This window comes from Micromys minutus, assembly GCF_963924665.1.
Source record: "Micromys minutus genome assembly, chromosome: X".
NCBI classification, from domain to species: Eukaryota; Metazoa; Chordata; class Mammalia; order Rodentia; family Muridae; genus Micromys; species Micromys minutus.
The window spans coordinates 95,427,170-95,450,489 of NC_137970.1; the positions used below are offsets into that span (position 1 = coordinate 95,427,170).

Sequence of the window (23,320 nt, forward strand, 5' to 3'; positions counted from 1 at the left end):
CTGTCTAGTCTCAGGTTCTTGGCCACCCAAGTAGTGTCAGTCAGGCATGTGCTTCATCTCAAACAGTGGGTCTTAAATAATATGACATAGTGGTTGTTTGACCTACAGACATTGTGCCACTATTGCACCAGAGGATCTTGTAGGCATGTTACCATTGTAGACAGAAGGGAAGCATTTCTAACTGGGTTGTTGTTTGCCTTTTTCCTCTGACAGTATGCTGAGTGCCTTCCAGTACCCTGACCACTAGTCAGCTGGGACAAAGGCTCTAGGTAGACACCGTATTCAAGAAGAAGTTAGTGTTGTCTTCAGCAATAGGGTCTTATTATGTGTTTGTGGAGAGATGCCTTGGCAATAGCATGGTTTGTTTGGGGCTTTCCATGTGCCCCTTTGGGCAGTAACTCAATTAGGTATAACCCATTTCTGTACTGGAGGTTTCATTTGGTGGCACAAGATGTCTAGTTGGGGATTTCTCTCCTGTTACTTGGTCATTCTATTTAGATTTCGTTATATATGTATATATTTTAAGAGGATTCTACTGTATTAGGTTTCCATGCAACTCTTTCAATGGCCCTTAGATTTAGCTTCTTATGGTGCTAGGGATTGAATCCAGGGACTTGTGGATGCTAGGTAATTGATCTGGAAGCTTTTGATATAATCTGTTGGGGGAGAGGTAAAAATCAAAATTTGTTTTTTGTTTCTTGAGTAGCATACAAAGTAATGGCAATGGGCTTCATTGTCTCATTTTCGTATGCTTTGTTTTTGGCAAACCATTTTCATTCCCATTCTCTGTGCCCGTACTTATCTATACTTTCCACTCAGTAGTCTGGATCTGAGAGAAATTGTTAGTTTATCTTTCTAATTCTGGATTTTACCTCACTAAATACCATAATTTTCATTTCATTTTCTTGCAAATATTCTGTGAGATTTAGATTTCCCTTGTAATCTAGGTAAGACTTCTTTCATCTTCATCTGCTTGGCCATCAGACTTGCTTTGCCATCTGCTGTTGCTTTACTTTTTCTGTTGAACAAGTAGTACCTAGCAGGAATAAGTTGGCTAGCAGCAAAGCTGTACTGTGTATCATTTACTAGTGTTAACACCAGAATCTCACATAACTTGTTTGAAATTTTATGTTTCGGTCTTAAATTGAAATGTTTATACCCACTACAACACACACTTGTTATTTAGAATGTCCAAACATGTTGGAAGTCATGTTCATGTGGTCCATACTTAAATTAACTAAATTTAATAGACAAAATATATACATGAAGTTTTAGTGAGGTTTCTGGCATTATAACAGAATACCTGAGTATTTGACTTCTAAAGAGAAAAGTTGTATTTTTGTTGATAGTTTTGGAGCTTCTGTCCTTTTGGCTTGTGCTGAAGTAGTACATTATAATGGTAAAATATGACAGGTTAAAACCACTTACCTCCTCATGTGCCTGAAGGCAGAGTACTCTTCTATCAGTGGGTTATTTTGCACATTGAATTTATTGTGTTTTAATTTGCATTCCCTTTGATGACCATTGCCCCAGTGACCTAAAGACCTGTTAATACAACTTTTTACTGCCTTCTAATATTATTACTTGGGTGAGTCCCAAGCCTTAGTTAACACATGGACTTTGGAGCACATTCAAAATAGATCCATGCCCCTACCCTTCCCCAACCAAAAAAGGAGTGGCATTGCCATTTCTTTTCAAAACTTAATATTAACTAATAAATTATTCTTTAGTTACTGTTTCCTCCCCCCCCCTTTATGTCTTTCTCCCTTCCAAATTAGGGTTTCAGTATATATCCCTGGCAGGCATGCAACTTACTGTGTGGATCAGGCTGCTTTTGCACTCACACACATCCCCCTTCCTCTACATTTCTGCTTCTGAGATTAAAGGCATGTACTATTATGCTTGTACTAAGAAGTTACTTTTAAGGTGATAATACTACATGATACAACTAATATTTTCTGTGTTTTAACTTTTATTAGAGCCACGTGATTTCTAGTTCATTGTAGTTCTTACAGCAAACTGGGGATTTTAGCAGACTTGGAATTAAATAGTAAATTTTGTCCAATTGCCAGGTGTACTATGGTGTTCACTTTCATATTGCTAGTCAGATGAGGTAAGGATGATAAAGCTTTTTATGTTTGGCCAACTTCAGTGAAACATAGAAACTATTTTCAGTGCATGGTTCCGGTTTCTGAGATGGGGAGATAAAACAAGTATATATCAAAACCCTATATAAAAACGTTATAATCCTTCAAAAATCAGAAAGTGTACAGTTGAGTATAAGATCATAGAGTTCTGGGTCTTTAGGAATAATTTAGATTTTTTTTTCTTGTTGAACCTATCTCTATAGATACTAAGGCTATAGAGAATTGCAACCACGCTTCTGTGAACTGTTGTAAGAATTATGACTCTTTTGTGTCTTATTAGGGGAGTAAGAGATAGAGGTTCAACAAGAAAAAATATGCTGTTCTTTAAAGACTTTATTTTAAATTCTGTGTATGTGTACCATAGGCATGTCTGGTGCCAGTGGAGGCCACATGGGAACTGGAGTGTAAGAAGTTCCGAATTGTTTGACATGGGAACTAGGAATCAAAACCAGGCCCTCTGCAAGAGCAAATGCTCTTAACTGCTGAGACATTTACACAGCCACATAAAAGTTAGTTTTGAGGTCTTGTGGCTTTTAATGTATTTAGTTTGTCTACTTATTTTAAAATAGCCTGAACATTCTAAGTGTAGATACTGGAATTACTCTGAAGTTAGAAAATGTCATTGATTCTTTGTAGTTTTAAGATATACCTTCTCCAGATTAGTTTCTGTAGTCTAGATCATAAACTACCATCATGAATCTTTATAATTGATCCAGTTTGTAGAACAGAAAATGTATTTGCAAATAGTGTGTATGGTAATTACAATGTGGCATCAAGAATATTCTAGATTCAAATTTTACTATTGGTCAGAGTACATGCCATAGTTGCATAATTTGTTATTCTCTGCAATCTTATTTACTCAGAAGAGTTTGGCACAAATTAGGGAGCCTGGTAGAGGGAATAAAAATATTTTGAAATGAATAAAATTTAAAGGTCATTAATTATCAACTGGCAGCACATTTTTTTCCTTTAAAGGTATGCATATATATTTAATTTAAATTGTTAGCTTCTCATTTCTTACCCTGTATTCTCAATAAATGTATATGACATTTAATCAGATTAAATGGTAGATTTATACAGCTAGGCCCAATAGTAAGGAACATACCTTTGATCCTTTGATCACTTATGAGGAAGTTTCTGTTCCCTGGTCTGGAGATAAAGAGCTCAGTAGAATACTTGCCTATTATGCATTATGTCCTCAGTCAAAATCTAATACTACCAGAAGAAAAGTGTGTTCTCCGCTAATCTACGATTGACAAAGCATAATAAAGGAAATCTTAAGGTAGCTTTCAGTTTTTATATGTTTTAACTTTTTAGCATGATGGACCTAAAGTTAGAATGAATCAGGTTTTAGCAGCGTAGTTTTGTAATTTTCTAGCTTTTAAATTTTCCCACTGACTGCTGGCCTTAAGCTTGGGTTCTTCCTTCTGCTTTAGTCTCTCTGGTACTGGTATGGCAAGCTATGCTATTGTGTCTGGACCTTGTGGAAATTTTGATTTCAGAATTAATTTTTCTTGCATTTACAATAAGATTGTAAGCAGTTTATAGTGTATAGTTTTTAAATGTATCAGATTTTGTCTACTTTGATACAAAGTCATAATATTTTTATTGTGAATGTCTCATTGCTATGGTGGTGTACAGCCACTTAATCCATGGTTGAAACATTTAAGGAATTTGTAATTTTCAGTGCCTATGATGTCAGTGGCAATTTGGAAGAGTGTAAAGGCATCTTAGATATGTTAATAATGACTAGAAGGACGTGACATTAGAGGAGGAGCACTGGTAAGATGACATGGGTCTGCCAGCATCTAGCTGCTGAGAATGTTTAATGATAGACTTAACACACCAGCTGCTTAGGTATTCTAAGGTGTTCCCCAGTAACACATGGATTCTGAGCAACACTGTTAGTCCTGACTTGACAATCTCTGTTTTGACCATTTGGGATTGAATTGAAGGCATTTAGAATAATTATTCTTCAAGGAAAAAATTAAAATTATTCTTATTTTTAAAAACTATCACAAAATGACAGATTTTTTTGTGTGTTTCAATTTGGTGGTACAATTTAAGTGAATTTAAAAAGTCAGTTTCTATAGGTAAGGATATAAAGATTTCTGTCTGTGTATATGCTTCAGTAATTAATTTCTTCATGAGTTCAGAAATGCAAGCTTTTGTTTATGTGTTTGCATGTATACATATGTTGCTGCAGAGTAAATACAAGTGCCTTGCTTCCTAGTGAGACCCAGCCTAAAAAGTTGTTTTTGTTATTAAATTTAACTTATAAGGCAAATTGGAATAACATCCCATAAAGATGCATTAAATATAGATAACTTTGAAATATATGTCCATTAAGATATAAACTCTATATAACTTAGTCTGGCTTTCATCCTCATCATCCTGTTTTAGGCTCCCACCCCCACCCCACCCCATTCCATCTAAGAGATAATACATGCACATATACATATATATATACATATATACACACATATATACATATACACACATATATACACATATATGCACACACACATATATATCTCCACATACACATATACCTTTAGCAGTACAGAAATTGAATTTTTAATATTTTATGCTTTTATTTAAGCATTACATGTTCTTAAGTTCTGATAGAATTAAGTACATTTAAAGAGATTTTGGTGGGCAGGCACTGTAGTGGGAACCTTGAACTTGCTAGGTTTTCCAATCCTCCCAATCTTCATTTTTATTTAGGGTCTCACTTAAGTTGTCAGGGCTGCCCTTGAACTTGATATCCGCCTGCCTTGTGTCTTTGAGTACTGGGATTATAGACCTATGCTGCCACAATTGGCTGAAATTGTTATTTTCTAAGTTTTGTAATGCAAGTCTTTGGGAAAAGCAAATTGTATTTATATAGAGGTGTAGATATTAAAAATGAAAAGGAACATTCTCAGTTCTTCCACTTCTGAGGTTGCCACTGGCAACTCTGTCCACTGCATTCTCTTCTAAATTGCAAAGCAATGTTGCCATTTTTGTTGTTATCATAATTGTTTGGTTAGTTAATAAGTGAACTAGATGATTAAAAATAGCAAAAACTGCTGGGCTTGGTGGCTCACATCTTTACTTCCAGCAGTTGGAAGTTGGCAAGTAGATCTCTGAGTTTGAGACTAGTTTGTTCTAAATAGTAAATCCAGGACAGCCAGAGGTATATAGTGAGACCCTGTCTCAAAAATAATACATATAACCAAAATATATGGAGTTTTCGGTATTTTAGGTCTAAGGGGTATATATTTTCTTACAGAAATTAATGTTCTTTCATATTTTTATATATTTCATTCCATGAGAAATATAATTTTGTTCGGTACTGCTATTGAACAATAACACCACAGTGTTTGCTTGTGCAGTGCTCAGAGGTTCGGTGACAGAGCATAGATGGATAGTACATATTTCTGACATCTTACCACCCTAATTTCCTGAAGTGTTATCTGAGAATTACGCCTTTACAATTCCCTTAAAATATCAAATATCCTTTCTTTTAAAACATTAATAGTATATTAGAAGACAGATATATTTTATATGTAATGATGAACAGTATATTAAACAGTTCTTTAGGGTACAGTATTAAAACTGGATTAAAGTTTAAAGGTCTTAGAAAGGGGACAGTGGTTTAGCATATGAGGGAGACCATACTTAATAGTAGGTATATTTTAAATTTTACAACCTGAAGACTTTCCAGATAACACCCAGCCCTTTTCCTTCTGTCTGTTTTATTGGAAAAGGTCATTAGAATTTCAAAATAATGGTATATTTGAACATTTATAAAGATACATTGAACTTTACCTATTTCAGAATTATTTTTGTTTGTACATCTATTTGCCTGTATGTGTGTAGGTATATGTAGGTGTTGGTGTGTGCATGCATGGCATGATGCATATGTGGAAGTCATTTGACAGTTTGAGAAAATTAAGTTTTCTCTTTTCACCATGCGTGTCCTAGGGATTGAATTCAAGTCATTAGGTTTTGCAAAAGGTGCTTTTACCAACTGACACCAACTTAGGAGCGCTCATCTACTTTGGGTGACTACCAAGCACTTAGATTCTTTTTCAAAAGAAAAAAAAAAAAACAACAAAAACAAGACCTAAGACCAAAAGCTATAAAAGGTCAGGTGCGGTGGTATATATCTATAACCCTAGTACTTGGGAAATGAGGCAGGAGGACCAAGAATTCATGTTCATCCTTAGCCACAGAGGGGGAGTAGTGTAGGATACATGAGGTACTGTCTCAAAAAAATAAAACAACAAAAGCAGCTCCATAGCTGCTTGATGTCTCAGCAGGTAAAGGACTGTGTACTCAAGGCTGAGGAATTGGGTTTGATCTTTAGAACCTACATTAAGGTGGAAAGAGGTGACTTCACAAAGAAGTCCTTTGACCTCTACATGTGACACTCTGATTGCTATATGCACTAATAAATAATAAAGAAGACTTTACATTTTATATTCTTAAGAAATTTAGGGCTTAGCTTCAGCCTGTTGTTCTGTACTCTTTGTTATATAGCAGTCATTTTGATAGCAGATTATTCTTCATTTAGGAGATATACCTATGATCTTCCAAGCTACAAGTGATCCTTTTCTCATGCCCAGACTTATACTCATTTTGGTAACAAGTGTCTCTCTCTCTCTTTTTTTTTGTTTGAGATATGTTATTATCTAGCCTAGCCTAGCCTGGCCTCAGACTCATGGAGCTGAACTTGTAGGTGTATATACCATAGTAGCTAGCTACAAGTAGCATGCTTACATTCTTCTGACTTGTTTTTATTTGTTCTGTAAATGCTAAAAAGTTTTAGGCACTTTAAACTTAAAAGCATGATTTAAACCTTTTTTTAGGGTCTTCAAGACTTTAGTAAGAACCACATTCTATTTATTTTTAGTGTATATTTATTCTTATGTGTGTGATATTTATGTTTTATGTTTTATGCATATATACACATGGGTTTACACATGCAAGTTTGTATATGCATGCATACATTGATGGACAGGGCCTGGGGAGTGCCAAGTTAAACAATAGTTTAACAAGACAATTTAAACAAAATTATGTTATAAAATATTCGTTGATGTATTACTACTGTAGATCTGTAAGCCAAATGGAAGAAAACAAAATACTTGAGACTCTAGGGAATTTAGCTTTTGAGTATGAATATTTCTTGATGTTTGTGGTGTATTTATAATGAATATGTCATTTTCTTTTTAAAGGAACTGTCTTTCCTAGAGGAAGCACATTGTCATTTTATTTACATAAATATATGAATATATTTCTGACATTGGGGTGATCCAGAAGATGATAAAGAAATGATAGCAGCTCCAGAAATACCAACTGATTTTAATCTACTGCAGTAAGTATTTTGTATTGCAAAAACATTTAGATATCTCTTTTTTTTCTCACATAGTTAAAATAGTAATTTTGATTGTTTAAATTGCTTCTCCATGGGATCTTAATATATAAATTAGCACATATGTTTTGAAAGTTGTTTATTTTCTTAAGATTTATTATTTATATGAGTACACTGTAGCTGTCTTCAGACACAGCAGAAGAGGGCATTGGGTCCCATTACAGATGGTTGTGAGCCACCATGTAGTTGCTAGGAATTGAACTCTGGAATTCTAGAAGAGCAGTTAATGCTCTCAACTGCTGAGCCATCTCTCCAGCCCCCAAAGATATTTATTTTTAATTTGTGCTCATTTAATTTTATTTTTAACACTTCTGTAATATTTTAGATCTATTTTAAAACTTACTCATGGTACAATTTACTAATTTTTTACAAATTATTATTTTATTTTCAGTTATATGTTATATATCTGTATGTGAGTATATGCATGAATATGCAGTTGCCAATTAGAGCCAGAAGAGAGCATCAGATTCCCTGGAGCTAGAGTTACTGGAAAGTGAACACTACAAGCAGCTCTACATGCTTTTAACTACTGATCCATCTCTCCAGCCTCCACTATTATTTTTTTAATGCGCAGTTCGGAATCTATTGTTGGTTTTGTAGTATGCCTTAGTTACTGTTTTCTTGCTGTGAAGAGACATCAAGTCAGTGGGAATTCTTATGGAAAAAGCATTTAATTGGAGTTTTAGAGGGTTAGTCTAGGATAATCATGGCAGGAAGCAGGCTGGCATGGTGCTATCACAGAGGCTGAGATCTTTACATCCTGATTTGCAGTCAGAAGTGGTGGGGGGGGGGGCAGACAGATACTGATTGACTGCATCTGGGGTAGGCTTTGAGGTTTCAAAAGCCTTCATTGGCACACCTCCTCCAACCAGGCTACATCTCCTAATCTGTCTCAAACAGTGCTAGTAACTGGGGACCTCTGTGCCTATGTGGGCCATTATCCTTCAAACTACTACACAGTATTAGTTGTTTTGAGGAAGAATATAGGGATTATTAAAATGTTAAATCATTCGGTTAGTAAGGAATGATTCCATACATTAGTGTTTAGATTGTAGTCTCAATTCTAGTTATTGAATGAAATAAGACATCTCAATTATCTATTACAAAAAATATATTGCATACTGGTCTAGAAATGATGTTTCAATGCTTGACCACCCATCCATCTACCTCTCCATTTCCCCATTCTGTCTTTAAAGTTACCTACACTCTTAAGGCTGGAGAGATGGCTAGTGGTTAAGAGGACTTACTTGCAGAGCTTCCATGTTTGATTCTCAGCACTCACATGGTCACTTAACAACTATCCGTAGCTCAGGTTCTAGGTGACCTGACATCTTCTTTGGGCAGCAAGCACACACCATGGCACAAAAACAAACATGTTCATAAAAACACTAACACTGGGGTGGCGGATAAGGGAAGAATTGTAGCTCTTGAAGTATTTTCTTTTTACTGGGAGGAAAGTGCACGTCACAGTGTTTGGATAGTAAGTTGAAGGATAGCCAGAACTATATAATGAGACATTGGTATATCTGGCCTATACAGTGAGACCCTGTCTCTGTAGGCGTCATTTTATGTGCATGTGTGTGCTATGTAAGTAGGGATTTTGTTTTTTGTTTGTTTTTGTTTTGTTTTTGAGACCAGGTCTAAAAAAACTATGTAGCCCTGGCTGGTCTACAGCTTAACAGAGATCTGTCCACATTTGCCTCTCAAGTGTTGAGAGTAAAGATGTTGCACCAGTGTCCCTGTGTGTAGCAGCTGTTTTTATATCAAACAATAATTTCATGAGGTATCTCAGTTAAAAGCAAGACTTTAAATTGCTCAATAGATCTCTTTAGCATACATGTAATCTCCTGTTATTCTTTATGAGGCTTGATTTAGTAGAAAATATTTGATGGGTAAAACTGTTGACTGAGCATATAGATATGTTCTACATGGCAGCCAGTTTCTACTTTGTTAGTAGGTGTCTTCCTATTTTTAATACTCTTTGGTGGAGATTATGCGTGTCTTGGGTATTTTTGCTAATAGTTGGATTCAAGGTTTCGGGATTAAAACCAGGGCTTCATATGTACTTATTAAGTATTGAGTTATATCTGAAGCCTCTAAAATGATGGAGCCTAGGCTAGCTTTAAGTTCACTGTGTAGCTGAGGATGACCTTGAATTCTCTGCCTTATTTCTCAAATGTCTGGGTTACAGGCATATACTACCTTGCTCATTTTTATGCATTGCTATGGATTGAACCCGGGAATTGTAAAAAAGTAGTCTGCTGAGTTACATTTTCAGCCCAAACTGTGATATTTTCATTGCACTGTATATTTACTATGCTTTAAGGTTCCTAAAGGAAACCAGCATTTTTACAGGGACATATTCAAATCTTGAATTCATTTTTGTTAAAGGAGATACTGAACTAGGGTTAGTGGTGCATACCTGTGATCCTAGCACTTATTAAGTAGAAGTAGGAAGATTGGGAGTTTGATATCAGACTGGGCTACATAATGAGAGCCTGCTTACAAAAACAAACCCTTCTTCTAAGTAGCAAATTCTTGTTAAAGATAGGACAATATATTAGAAAATGGAAGGAATTAACACAGATATGCCTGCTTTAAGGAGCTCCTATTTTACAGTTACGAAGCAAAAAGTATGCAATTTCTTAGGCACATCAAATTTGAAGATTATCAACAAGTTTATATGTAGATTAGTTAGTGTATTGATAGAGAATGCTTAAAATAATATGGATCTGCTATAGGATAATGGATAACAAGAATAGACTGGAGTAGAATAGGTCCTGGCTGTTGTGAAAATTCCTTTGTAGTGTAGGCTGGCCTTGAACACACGTCTGCCTGCTTTTGGCTCACAAATTTAAAATCCTAAGCAAATGTTTCCTGTTATGTATAGAGTTTGGGACTTGATAAATATTTCTTTTTTTCTTTTTCTCATTTTTATTGGATATTCTCAGTATTTATATTTCCCCACTGTCCCATCCCCATTTCCCCTCCACTTGTCTTCATGAAGGTGTTCATTCTCCCAGCCACCCTCTCCACCTCAGCACTTTGGCATTCCCCTACACTGGGAAAATGTGCCTTCACTGGACCAAAGGCCTCTCCTCAGAGCATTGATGCCAGACAATGCCACCTGGGAGTCCTGGAGAGTTTGTTTAGTTGATAATGTTGTTCTTCCCATTCTATTTGAGTTATTTAGAAGAAAGAGCTGGAATTAAAAGTATGTGTCACCACCACTGCCTGGCAGTAAAATAGTTTCCCTGAGTATGGTCCTTGTATTAGAAAGTGGAACTAACCATCACATTTTTTAGCTATTCAGTTTCATATCGAGATGGGTGGGTGGGTGGGTTGGTGGGTAGGTGAGCTCCCTCATAGAAATGGGGAAGGGGGAAAAGAAGGGGGGGGTGCGGAGGGGAAACCAAAAAGGGTTAGAATATTTGAAATGTAAATAAATGAAACAACCAATAAACATTATCAAAACATAAATGATGAGAAAAACTGATGTCTTAGTACTCTTTGTAATTGGTCAGTTTTATAGTATGTTAGGTAATGTTCTAAAGTATATTTTGTGAAAGTATATAAATTACTTTTCTTATTAAATTTCTTCTTTGCCTTCTTCGTACATGTACATAGTGAGTTCCTCCGTTTCCCCCTTACCACTCCTGCCATCTCATCCTCTTCCCCACAGGACGCTGTTCCACATCCACAACTTCATTTTGTTTGTGAACTTTTGATTTATAATGAGTCAACCATGTCTTTCTTTTTAAATAATGTTAAAAAATTGGAAACATCATCTACATTTCTAAGGAAGATTTAAAATGTTTGCTTATCTTTTTGTCACAGGGAGTCAGAAACCCATTTTTCTTCTGACACAGATTTTGAAGACATTGAAGGAAAAAATCAGAAACAAGGCAAAGGCAAAGTATGTATCATTGATGTGATTTCATTTTTTAACATGTATGTGCACGCATGCCTCAGTGAAAGAAGTTTATCCTTCAAATTTGGCTTGGTTTGGGGTCTCAATTATGTGGCAGACCTGAGTTTTTATGTGTTGAAACTAAATAGCTTTTGTGGGTATCTGTATATAGTTTACTATTGTTGAACTTATTGAACATTATTGTTTCTAATAGGTAATCTTATAAAGAATAATGATATGCTAAGCAAAATGTGGCATGTCAACTCAAAATTTGATTTCCCAATAAATCAATGATGTTATGTTGAAATGTTGTATTACCTCAAATATAAACTTAAAATACCTAAACTTCTTCTATTGATGCACCCTGGATGTGTAATATATAACCAAGTTATATCTATTGGATTATTAGACCTGTGAACATAATGTTAAAGATGAATCTAACAAAGTTAAGTTTTTAGTCGGAAGAATGAATTATAGAATTAGTTTTGCTTAAAATACATGGAACCAAAGGGAAAGACCATGTTATACCCTAAGTTCCTCTAAAGTGGTGTGTGTGTGTGTGTGTGTATGTGTGTGTGGGTGTGTGGTGTAACTTTTTTAACTTTACAGAGCCATTGCTTTAGGTAAGGTATTAGAGGCCAGATGAATGATTTATTATAACAGTAACAATAAATACATTTTAACATTATTCTTTGTGTATTTTAGGTACTGTGCTAACAGTTGTACACATGCACATATATACACACATACATGTGTGTATGCATATAAAATCTAGTTTAATATCAGATTAAGTTATAAAGTTGAGTTTGGAGCGGTGGCTCAGTGCTTACAAGTATGTACTTCTTTTCTGAAAGACCCCAGTTTGATTCCCAGAGTCAATGTCTTGTGACTCATAGGTGACTTCGGAGGAATCTCATGCCTCTGGCTACTACAGGCACTGTGTGCTCATACACACCCACAGGAGTACACACAGTTTAAAGAAAGTTTTGAATATAATTTTTGTTTGTTTTATAGAAAGAAACTGAAGTATAAAGACAGTCAATTGTTTCCTTTCCTGGTAGCTTCCTATGCTACCTCCAAAAGCCTTTTATAAAAGGGAGGTTTTTCTTTATAAAACCATACCCAGGTTAGCATTTATTAATATTACTATTTATTAAGCCTCCTCTCCTTCTCTCTGAGACAGAGCCTAAGTGTATCCTTGAAAATATTTTGTAGCCAAGGCTGGCTTTTGGTCCTTTTTTACAGTGTTGGGATTACAGGTCTATGTGACTGCCTCAAGCTTCACTTCCTGTATATCCCTTATTCTTGAAGCATTTTAATTGTACTATTTTTTATAGTGACCAAGCATATTTACACACATGATACCCCGTTTGAAAGTACTTGATTTTGAGTTAATATTAACATTTAAAAAACCCATTTAAATGTATTCCTTGTAGTTTTTTTTAGCCTTATCTCTCTGAAATTCTTTTACTTGGTGCAAAATCCTTTATTCTCAGTTACTCAGGAGGCTAAAGCAGGTGGACTCCTTATTTACTTCAAGTCCTGCCTAGGAAATAACAGCAAATCCTGTCTCAAAATGATAATGAAATGGACTGGCAATGTAGCTCAGTGATAAGTGCTTGCCTCACATTAGTGAGTTTCTGAGGGCATCCCCTTTACCACAGAATAGCAACACCAAAAAGAAGTGTTGAACAATGAAAACCCCAAACCAGAATATGTTGTTCGTGGACTACTGAAGGAGAAAGGACCCTCTATAAAATACGTTGCTTTTTTAAAAATAAAGATAATAGTTTATATTTGAGTATGTTGTTAGGTAATGAAGAAATAACTGGATAAGTTGGCCTGTGGGCATGTCTTGGGGTAATTTTTTGATTGTTAAATGATATAGGGAAACCCAGGGACCCATTTTGGGTGATATTCTTCCCTAGGTAAGAGTTTTTGAGCTGTGTAAAAGAAGAGAAAGCCAGATGAGAGCAAGCAAGGTTGTGCTAATTTCTTTTGCTTGAATTTCCATCATGCTGTCCCTGACATCATAGACTGTATCCTGAATTTTGTAAGCCAAATAAAGCCTTCTTTAAGTATTTTATTTCCACAGCAATGGAAATCAAAACTAGAACAGTGGCCCATAAAGCCAGATATTTAGAGTTAACTTTATAGACAGTTTGCTGACCTTTGCTCTCTAGATCACAAAAATGTATACCTCTAAAAGGAGCAGTAAAATTAACGCATGCAGGACTCTGTAATGTTTCCTTTCAAGATTTTATTGTGGCACTAGCATTTTAAAAATGAGTTAGAGGGGTTGGAGAAATTGCTTAGCACTTAAAATTACTTGTTTGCTGTTCTTTCAAAGGACCAATGTTTGATTCCTAGTATCCACATGGTGATTTACAGCTGTCTGGAAGTTGAAGTACAAGTTCCAATACCATTTTCTGCTCTCCCTCGACTAGGTACACACGGTACACCAACATACATGGAGGCAAAACGCTCATACATACATAAAAATGAGTTAGGGTAAAATGGTTGATTACTATTCATTGGTAGCATACAAATGACTTATACAAGATCAAGTAATACCAGATCCCTGCATGGATGGAGAAGGGGTGATGAGCTATGATGTTGCTCTTTTGTCTGAGGAGCTTTTGGTGATTACTGCAGGCAAAGGGAGACTTGGGTTTCTTCAGGATTTGGCTCCTGAGAGGCTACCCATGCGCCAGTATGTTTTCCTATTCCCATGCAGCATTAAGTAGACTCCTTTATTTCAGAGTGTGGGGGATATGGATAAAAGGATGGAGAGAACAGATGAGGAAAAACAGGAATAGAGGAAACATTAAAGGGTTGGAGATGAGAGTGAATTTGAACAAAATATACATGTATGGAATTTTCAATGGAAAGAAAATGTATTAGAAATGGCTTTTTTCCCTTTATCAAGGTATAAAGATTATAGGAGTGCTATGAAAAAGTTAGATAGTTACCTTAACATTTTTATTTAAGTACACACTTATTTATTGTGTATACATATGTATGTGCACAATGGGGATGTGACTGCTTCCTGTGGAAGTCAGGACAACCTGTGGGAGTTGTTCATTACTGTCATTTGAATCTTGGGGATTGAATTTAGGTCATCTGGCTTGGTTGGCAGAGTGACCATATGAGCCATTTCTCACTGATTCAAGAAACTCCTACTCCCAGTACTGACAGATTCCTTATAAGTGAATTTCATTTTTCCATAGTTATTAATTCTCAGCATGTTTAATATTTGGCCCAGGTCAAAAATGAATTTTATAACTTTATCTCCACTCTCCACAAACCCTGTGATGATAGCACTGTATTGATGAGCACTGGCTGTTCTTGGAGAGGACCTGGGGGTTTGCTTCCTGGTACCAACTGTTTGTAGCTTAACTTTTGTGGAGATTAATACTGTCTTCTGGCCTCTGGGCATGCATACATATATGTGGCCAAAATTCTCATATACGTAAAATGAAAATTTGAAAAAGAATATTTCAGTGACTTATACACCTGTCAGTAGGAATTCAGATAGATTGTTGAACTAAGTTTGAGTTACTTTATAAGAGGTTATTCTAGCTGCCCACTCAATTCTGAATCTTAGCATAGCATGGTAGACTAAGAAAACTTGATGAGATATTTTTGTTTTTGTGATGTTTTTCAAACTATTGATGAGTGCTTTTAATGTTGTGATAGGACATTTTTCACAACTATTAAATCAAATTTAGTATATTTAATTCTAAGAGATTTAGATCTAAATGGCATTTGCTGAATTTTTTCTCATAGAAGTGGTAATTATATCAATTATTTTTTACTTTATTATGTGCTGAGTATATTTAAAAATATTTTCTGTTTTCATAATCACAGAAACACTGTGAGGTAGGCATAGTTAGATCTTCCACCTTACAAACTGGAAAATTATTTTTTTCTTTTAGTTCCCCTTTCCCCCCCTCCCACTTTCCTTCCCATTCTTTGCTTTTATCTTTCTCATTTCCTCTCCTCTCCTTTCTCAGATTGACCTTGAATTTGTTATTTAGCTGGTCTTGAGTTCCTCATCCTTTTGCTTCTTGAATGCTGGAATTCTAAACATTTGCTACTAGTCTCAGATGGGAAAGAAGTGTGTGGACTAATGTATTGATAAGCAACTTGTCCAAAATCACTCAGCTAATAGGAGTAGAAATTTGGGTCCTATAGTTTGTTATCTGAGGTTATGATCTACTGCAATATAATGAGTTTGATGGAAAACAAAATAGAGGCTATAATTATCATGTAACTTTCTTATATGGATTACCTATATATCAAATTTAATCATGTTATAATTATTAATTGCTTTCTTTGCATTTTTGTTTTGAATTCTTAAGAATAGTGAGAGTAATATACATTAATAAACTTCTGTTTGTTGTTTTTACAGACTTGTAAAAAGGGCAAAAAGGGTCCAACAGAAAAAGGTAAAAGTGGAAATGGAGGAGGAAAACCTCCTTCTGGTCCAAACCGAATGAATGGTCATCATCAACAGAATGGAGTTGAAAACATGATGTTGTTTGAAGTTGTTAAAATGGGCAAGAGTGCTATGCAGGTAACATTTGTGATGGTCTTTGAAACTCTAGTAACATATAAAGTGCTGGCCTGATTTTTCCTTTCTTTAAAAGTTAATTCTTGTTATACATTCTTCCTCACCTCCCATGTGTGTGCTTGTTTTTGTCTTTGTCATCTGGGTGTATATGTACATGCATGCATATGCTCCATGGTGTGTGTATAGAGAGGTTAGGGAATAGTTTGGTGAAGTCATTTTCCTCCTTCCATCTTTATGAGGGCTTGGAAGAGCAAACATAATATGGCCAGACTTGCTTGATAGGTGCCTCCACCCACAGAGGCATCTTGCTGGCCCTCTTTTCATTTTCATTTTGTTCATTATTATTGTGTCTCACTATGACATGTCTGTGTAAGTGTCATTGTGTGCATACCATGATCTACGTGTGGATGCCAGAGAGCTTTTAGTAGTCTGTTGATTTTTCCCTATACTCTGGGTTCCAAAGATTGGGCTCAGGTTGTTAGGTTTGCATGACAAGCACTTTACTCATTGAACTGTTTCACTTGCCCTTCCTTGTTTTTTCTAATTGTGTTTTTAAAAAATACAAAGCTATTTATGTATTTATAAAATCTTTTATTGCTGGTTGCTGGGACTCCAACCCAGAGTCATTTCTATTCTAGGCAAGTATTCTAACCACTGTACTAGGCCTTTATGTCTTTGTATTTGTGTATGTGTGTTTTCTTTGTGCTTGAACTCAAGGTCTTGTACAAGTTCTCTACCATCTAACCACAATTTTAGCTTAGTGTTGTGTCTTGAGTCAGTTTTGATTGCTTTTTGTAAGTTTTAATAACATTAGGTGAGAAGTTTATTTAGCTGCCATTTACAAATGAAGTCTTAGAGGCTAAAGAGATGTTTAGTGGTTAAGGGCACTTACTATTCTTGCAGAGTGTCTTAGTCAGTGTTCTATCCATGTGAAGAGAAACTGTGATCACAGCAACTATTATAAAAAAAGCATTTATTTGGGGGTTGCTTACAGTTTCAGAGGTTTAATCCATTGTCCTCATGTCAGGGAGCATGGCAGACACTCACTGTACCTGAGAGCTCTACATCTGGATAAAGGCAGCAGGAAGTGAGAGACACTAATCCTGGCTTGAGCACATGACACCACAAAGCCCACCAGTGATGACACACTTCCTACAATAAGGATAAACCTCCTAATAGCACTATTCCCAATGAGACAGGCATTCAAATCTTATCAGCCTATAAGAGCCTTTCTTACTCAGAACACTACAGAGAACTTGGGTTCAATTCCCAGCACTCGCATGTTGATTTACAAATGCCCTTAGCTTCAGTGTCAGGGGATCTGAAGTTATTTTCTGACCTGTTGCCATTATATGTACATCATTTACATACATAGATAGCCTCAGGTATACACACACATAAAATTTAAAAAAATTAAAATAGATTATGGTTGATGTCTTAGTTACATTTCTGTTGCTGTGACAAAAGACCTATCACTGAGGTAATTGAAAAAAATAATTTAGGGCTCATGGTTCCAGCAGGCAATAGAGACTATCATCACCATGGCTCGGGGAATGGTGGCAGGCAGGCAGACAAGCATGGCACTGGAGTGGTAGTTAAGATCTAACTGAAAATTTAAAGCTCACTTCTCATACATACCTCCTCTGACAAGGCCACACCCTGTAATATGTAGCCATTCGTGCTTTAACAATTTCATAAAACTAGGAATATATCAGATCAACTTATCATTTAATTTATCTTCTATACTTTAATATAGTTACATTTAGTGCTTAGAAGATTTGATATTTAATATTTTAAACTACACTTGACTTTTTGCTGCCATCTTTGTATATATTTTATTTAGTTACTCTCTAGTTTAAAAAGTACTCATCCGTTAAGATTTTCTTTTGCGTTAGTTTTATTAAATGGGACATGTTATACTCATCAGTATTGCATTCCATTTCATTATTTTCTTGTTTTATTGTTCTTTTTCTTTATAATTCTTTGCTTTATATCAACCAAAAACATTAATGGGCAGGGACACACACACACACACACACACACACACACACACACACACACACACACACACACACACACACACACCTTGTATTCCAGAACAGTTTTAAAGACTTGGGAACTATGCTTCTAAATGATCATGGTTGTGTGATGTATTCTTTCATTCATCATTCTGGAAAGATGCTTCAATTTTATTGGTTAACATATAAGCTGCTATATTGAAAATGACTTAAATGTAGGCCCATTACTGCAATAAATACCTGACATGATTAACATAAAAGTAGGGAAAGTTAGTTTGAGGCAATTTTCTAAGTTTTAGGTCTGTGCTTGTCATCTGTCCTTTTTGGGGCTAGGATTATGTGTTATGTCTTATTGGGGAGGAACAGGCGATAAACCCGTTATCTGAGAGGAAGATACTTGTCTTGTATAATTTCCTTTGAGGATGTGCCTCTAACTGCCTGAGGCTCCCATTAGGTCCTCAAACATTGAAGTTTCTACTATTCTCTGATAAGTCCAAGTTGAGGACTATGCCTTTAACATTTAACACATGGAACTTTGCATGGGGAGTGAACATTCCTGATCCAAATTATAGAAGTAAGAAATTTTTTTAAGGCTTAATTTTAGTGGTTTTTAGATATACACAGAATTGTAAAGCTTTCATTATAATTTAGTGTTAGAGCATTTTCAATCTCTCAGAAAGAAAGCTTATATCCCAGAAAGTTATCATTTCTTTATCCTTTCCCAGATCTCTAGGCTACCACTAATCAATATACTCTGTATATCTTTACCTAAGTTCCTTATGAGTAATTTCCGTTATTTAACTATAAAGGTTTGTCCATGTTGTAGCATGTATTGTGAATGTTCCTATGGTTGATCTGAGCTTCCACTATTTTGTTACACATTCTTACATTCAGTTTGTCACAACTTCTGTTTTGAAGTGTTGTGCAAGTGTTTGCTTAGAAATATGCTTTAATTTCTCTTGAGTAATATATACCTGAGTGTCAAATTGCAGTGTCATATGCTAACTCTATATTTAACTTTTTTAGGAGTTGCCAAAATATTTTCCCAAGTGACTACCATTTCACATTCCCAGAAGCAGTCAGTGTTTTAGTGTTTCATCTTTCCATAGCTTTCCCAATGCTCCTTACTCTAGGGTTTAAAACTATAATCATTTTAGTAGGCATGAAGTGCTATTTTTATGTTTAAAATTCTTTAAAAATTTTCCTCTGTATTAAACATCTTTTCATGTGTTTATTGTACTTTTTATTGCCTTTACAGAACTGTGTATGTTCAGTTCTCTGTCTCTTCCTGTCTGTCTCTATTATCTATCTCTATCTGTCTATCCTCTGCATGTGAGTGTACCAAGTGCATACCTGGTGCCCTCTAAGGTTAGAAAAGAACATTGGATCTTCTAGAGTTACAGTTGGAGTTACAGACCCTGTGGGTGTTAGAAACAAAACCCACATCTTCTGGAAGAGCTTTATCCTGTCTTTAAAAAAACATTACTTAGTAATGAAGGTTTTTTGTTTTGTTTTGTTTTTACATATTTTATGTACAAATATCTTGTCAGATAATGTGATTTTAAAACACTTCCTCCCTTTCTGTGCGTTATCTTTCACTTTCTTGATGAAGCTTTTGAAATATAAGAAAGTCATGTTCAATTTTCTTGTGTTTATACCTTTATATTGGTCTATTATGTTTTCTTTTAGGAATGTTAGTTTTTGCTTCTTTTATCTATCCGAGTCAAATAGTATAAGTTTGACAAAACAGTGTCCAACTTCATTTATCCAGTTTTGCCTGGGTTGTCTGTTGACCCATTTCCCAAAATGAATTGACTCAGGATCTTTGTTGAAAAATTTTATGACTATGCATATTTAGAGTTTTTTCTGGGGAATATATGTTATTGCACAAATCTATATTTTTCCACTGTTGCCTTTGTAGTTGGTGTGAAGTCATGAAGCTTAAGTCTACCAGAATTTTTCTTTTTTATGCATCTGTGTGTATGCACACATGTTTTCATATTTGTGCAGGGACACATATATGACTTAAATGTGTGCTTACATGTGTGCATTTATCTCCATAGCTCTCACCTCTACTTTCTTTTTGGACCTCTTTTCCATATCTGGGTCGATGGAAGACTTTCTTGGCAGTGCAGTCAGTCTCTGACTAGTCCCCATTATGATGATTGTAAAAGCCAACCAGCATATTTTTAGCATCAGTCTCAAAATTACACTTACCTACCAAGAAAGCACTGTTTAAGGGTTCAGGATCACAGACCTGCAGAAGATCTCTGGACGAGGTCTCAAATGTGTGCCTCTAAGTTTGATGTTTCACCAGAACAAGGTTATTACATGAGGGTACTTGTACAAAGCTGTTATCCACAATACCAATCATAGGCAAAAGCTGGCTAAAGCCTCATTCCATGTCTTTGGTCATACTCCCCTAAGTGCTCCCAGGTATTTACTTTCTTATACAGAAAATTTAAGGATAATATATTTCCTAGGATATTATTAATATCACAGAGAAACAAATACACTTTATAAAAATTAAACTTTTAGATTTGTTGGGGGAAGGGTGGCTTGAGACGGTTTCTCTGTAACCCTTGGCTACCCCAGAAGTCACTCTGTAGACCAGGTTGGCCTCAAGCTCTTGAGATCTGCCTCTCTTTGTCAGGCGCTGTGACTGAAGCTGTGTAACACCACTGCCTGGCAAATTTTTATATTTTTTAATGTGTGTGTTTGTTTGCACATGTGTATTCATACAAGTTTGTACCTGTCTTGATAAAAAACATAAAATACTGGTATGACACTTGTAAAAAGGAATCTTTTTTTATATAAAATTTGAGGGTGATACTTTCTAGAATATTATTAATGTCTCCAAGACATAATTATAGACTATGGGATAGAATGCTGTAATAAAGTTTGTGGTTTCAGAAATTTTTAATTGTTTAAAAGTTTGTGTATGTATGGGTGTGTTTGCACATGTTTGTATGTTATGTCTTTCCTGTGGTCATCATTTTATAACTTGTGGGGGCTGGAGCTCTTTCCTTAATATTATCTGTGTCTTAGGGATTGAACTCAGGTCTTTAAGTTGGGCAACAAGGATAATTACCGGCTGAATTATCTCATTGTCGTAGTTTCCTTTTAAAATAATAAATGAGTAGAGAGGAGTTGATTGTTTTCTGTTATCAAGACAGATATTTATTGAATTTAGTTCTTTAAAATTAAGATTAAACTTTCAACTTAAAATATGAATATCTGTATTAATGTGGCACTCTATACTATCGAATTTTATAAAAATGACTTTCCTTAGAACTGTTTCTTAAACAATCATTTTTTTTCTCCTGTTCTAGTCGGTGGTAGATGATTGGATAGAGTCATACAAGCATGACCGAGATATAGCACTTCTTGACCTTATCAACTTTTTTATTCAGTGTTCGGGCTGCAAAGGTAAAATATATTTATTTTAGAATCATAAGTTCTCAAATAGCCACTTCGAGAAATGTTATCCCTTCTCATGAAAAATAATGTCAAGGTAGTGAATTATTTATATTATATCTGTGTAAAATATATAAGGAGAAAAGCAAAGAACAAAGAGAAAGTCTGTTAACAAAGGTATATTCACTGTGAAATTTATCTAAATACTTAGCAATTTATAATGTTTATTGCATTTTATTAGATTCCCTAATTTTTGCATCTGGTTTAGGATAAAGAAATGGAATGAGGGGAAGGGGATAAATAATGGGATAGCGTCAGATGGTATGTTATTGAATAATAGAGTGTAAGGGTTAAAGCCCATAAATAGCAGGCTGTAGTAAAATTGCCCTTTATAGTCGGTTTCAAATTGTATGATGTTTTTACTTAGTGCAAAAATATTTTTGAAATATTTTGAAATTGGAGCACAGAAAGAACAAAATGCAGGGAAAAAGCTCTTTAGGACGTACTTTTAGGAATGCAACAGAATAATTTGAATTGGTATCTCATACATACATTCTCATTTTGATCATCAGTAAATGAGTCAGTCAAGATCATGGGCAGCTTGTGTTTTCTCCTTTTTCTCTGACACATTATCACAGGTAACTAGGTAGAAATACTTTTGTACTTTTAGGGCAATTAGATTTTAAATGAGAATATCGCCTGCACTGTGAGGATCGGAACTCAGGAATGAAAGATAGGCTTAAGATAGAATAAAAAGTTAAGTGTGTGGCCCCTTCTATCTTTCTCTCTCCCTCCTCTACACCCTTGGAGAGTTCCCATGGAGACTTCCCTTTCTTTGGTCTTTGGGGCCAGTGAACTGGCAAACCCTAGAGCAGCCTACCTTTAATATAATCTAATCTGGTTTAAATTAGCTCTTTTCACTAATGGCAGAGAAATAACCTATCATCAACAACCAAACCAGAGCAATCGAAAGCAAACCAAACATAAAGAGTAGACCCAGGGGTCCGGGTTACTTGACTCTGGTCTTTTTTTGGAGTTCCTGTTCCCTTCAGGGCCTTCAATCCTTCCCCTAGTCTTCCACAAGAGTCCCTGACCTTCATCTACTGTTTGGCCCTGGGTATTTACATTTGTTTCAGTTATCTGCTGGGTAAGAGACTCTAGGGGACAGCTATAAACCAAGGCCCAGCACATATATAGCAGACATGCAGCTCAGTCTCTATGTGGGTTTCCCATGTGGGGTCTGTCCATAAAGCTGTAGCCTAACTTTGGAATCAATTCCCCAACAGTAAGGCCTGTTTGTCTCAGAGGGAGAGAATTCACCTAATTTTGCATAGACTTTGCCAGGTTGGGTGCATACCCAAGAGTCCCCACCCACTCAGATGAGAAGGAGACGTGGAGGGAGGATGGACTCTGAAGGGCAACATTTGGGATGTAATAATTAAATAAATAAATAAATAAATAAGGTGGAAGGGAGGGAAAGAAAGAAGGAAAGAAAGGAAGGAAGAAAGAAGGGAAGGATGGATTTGGGCTAGAGATTATCCATGTGATATTCTGAAAAAGAGTACTACTACATTTGACCCCAGTTTTGAGTAGTTAAATTGAAATTAAATTAGAGGTCTAGGACCAAGCTGTAGGAGTTAGAGGAAGGACTGAAGGAGCTGAAGGGGATCACAACTCATAGGAAGAACTAATCCAGACCTGTCAAAGCTCCCAGAGACTGAGCCAAAAACTAAGGAGTATGGATGGACTGATTTGTGGCCCTGGAGACATGTAGCTGAGGACTGTCTCAATGGCCTCAGTGAGAGAGGAAGTGTTTAAGTCGCTGGAAACTTG

General features: G+C 35.7%; 1 protein-coding gene across 6 annotated transcripts in view; it reads left to right on the forward strand.

Annotated features, from left to right (window-relative positions):
• The window catches only part of STAG2 (STAG2 cohesin complex component), a 116,423-nt gene that overhangs the window by 40,578 nt on the left and 52,525 nt on the right, over positions 1-23,320 (forward strand). For all 6 annotated transcript variants that reach the window (XM_080909817.1, XM_080909818.1, XM_080909814.1 and 3 more), the window contains 4 exons: positions 7,370-7,509; positions 11,404-11,482; positions 15,891-16,055; positions 21,403-21,499. In XM_080909817.1, the coding sequence (XP_080765943.1) occupies positions 7,466-7,509; positions 11,404-11,482; positions 15,891-16,055; positions 21,403-21,499 (385 nt within the window). In that variant the 5' untranslated portion in view covers positions 7,370-7,465. The remainder of the gene's footprint in view (positions 1-7,369; positions 7,510-11,403; positions 11,483-15,890; positions 16,056-21,402; positions 21,500-23,320) is intronic.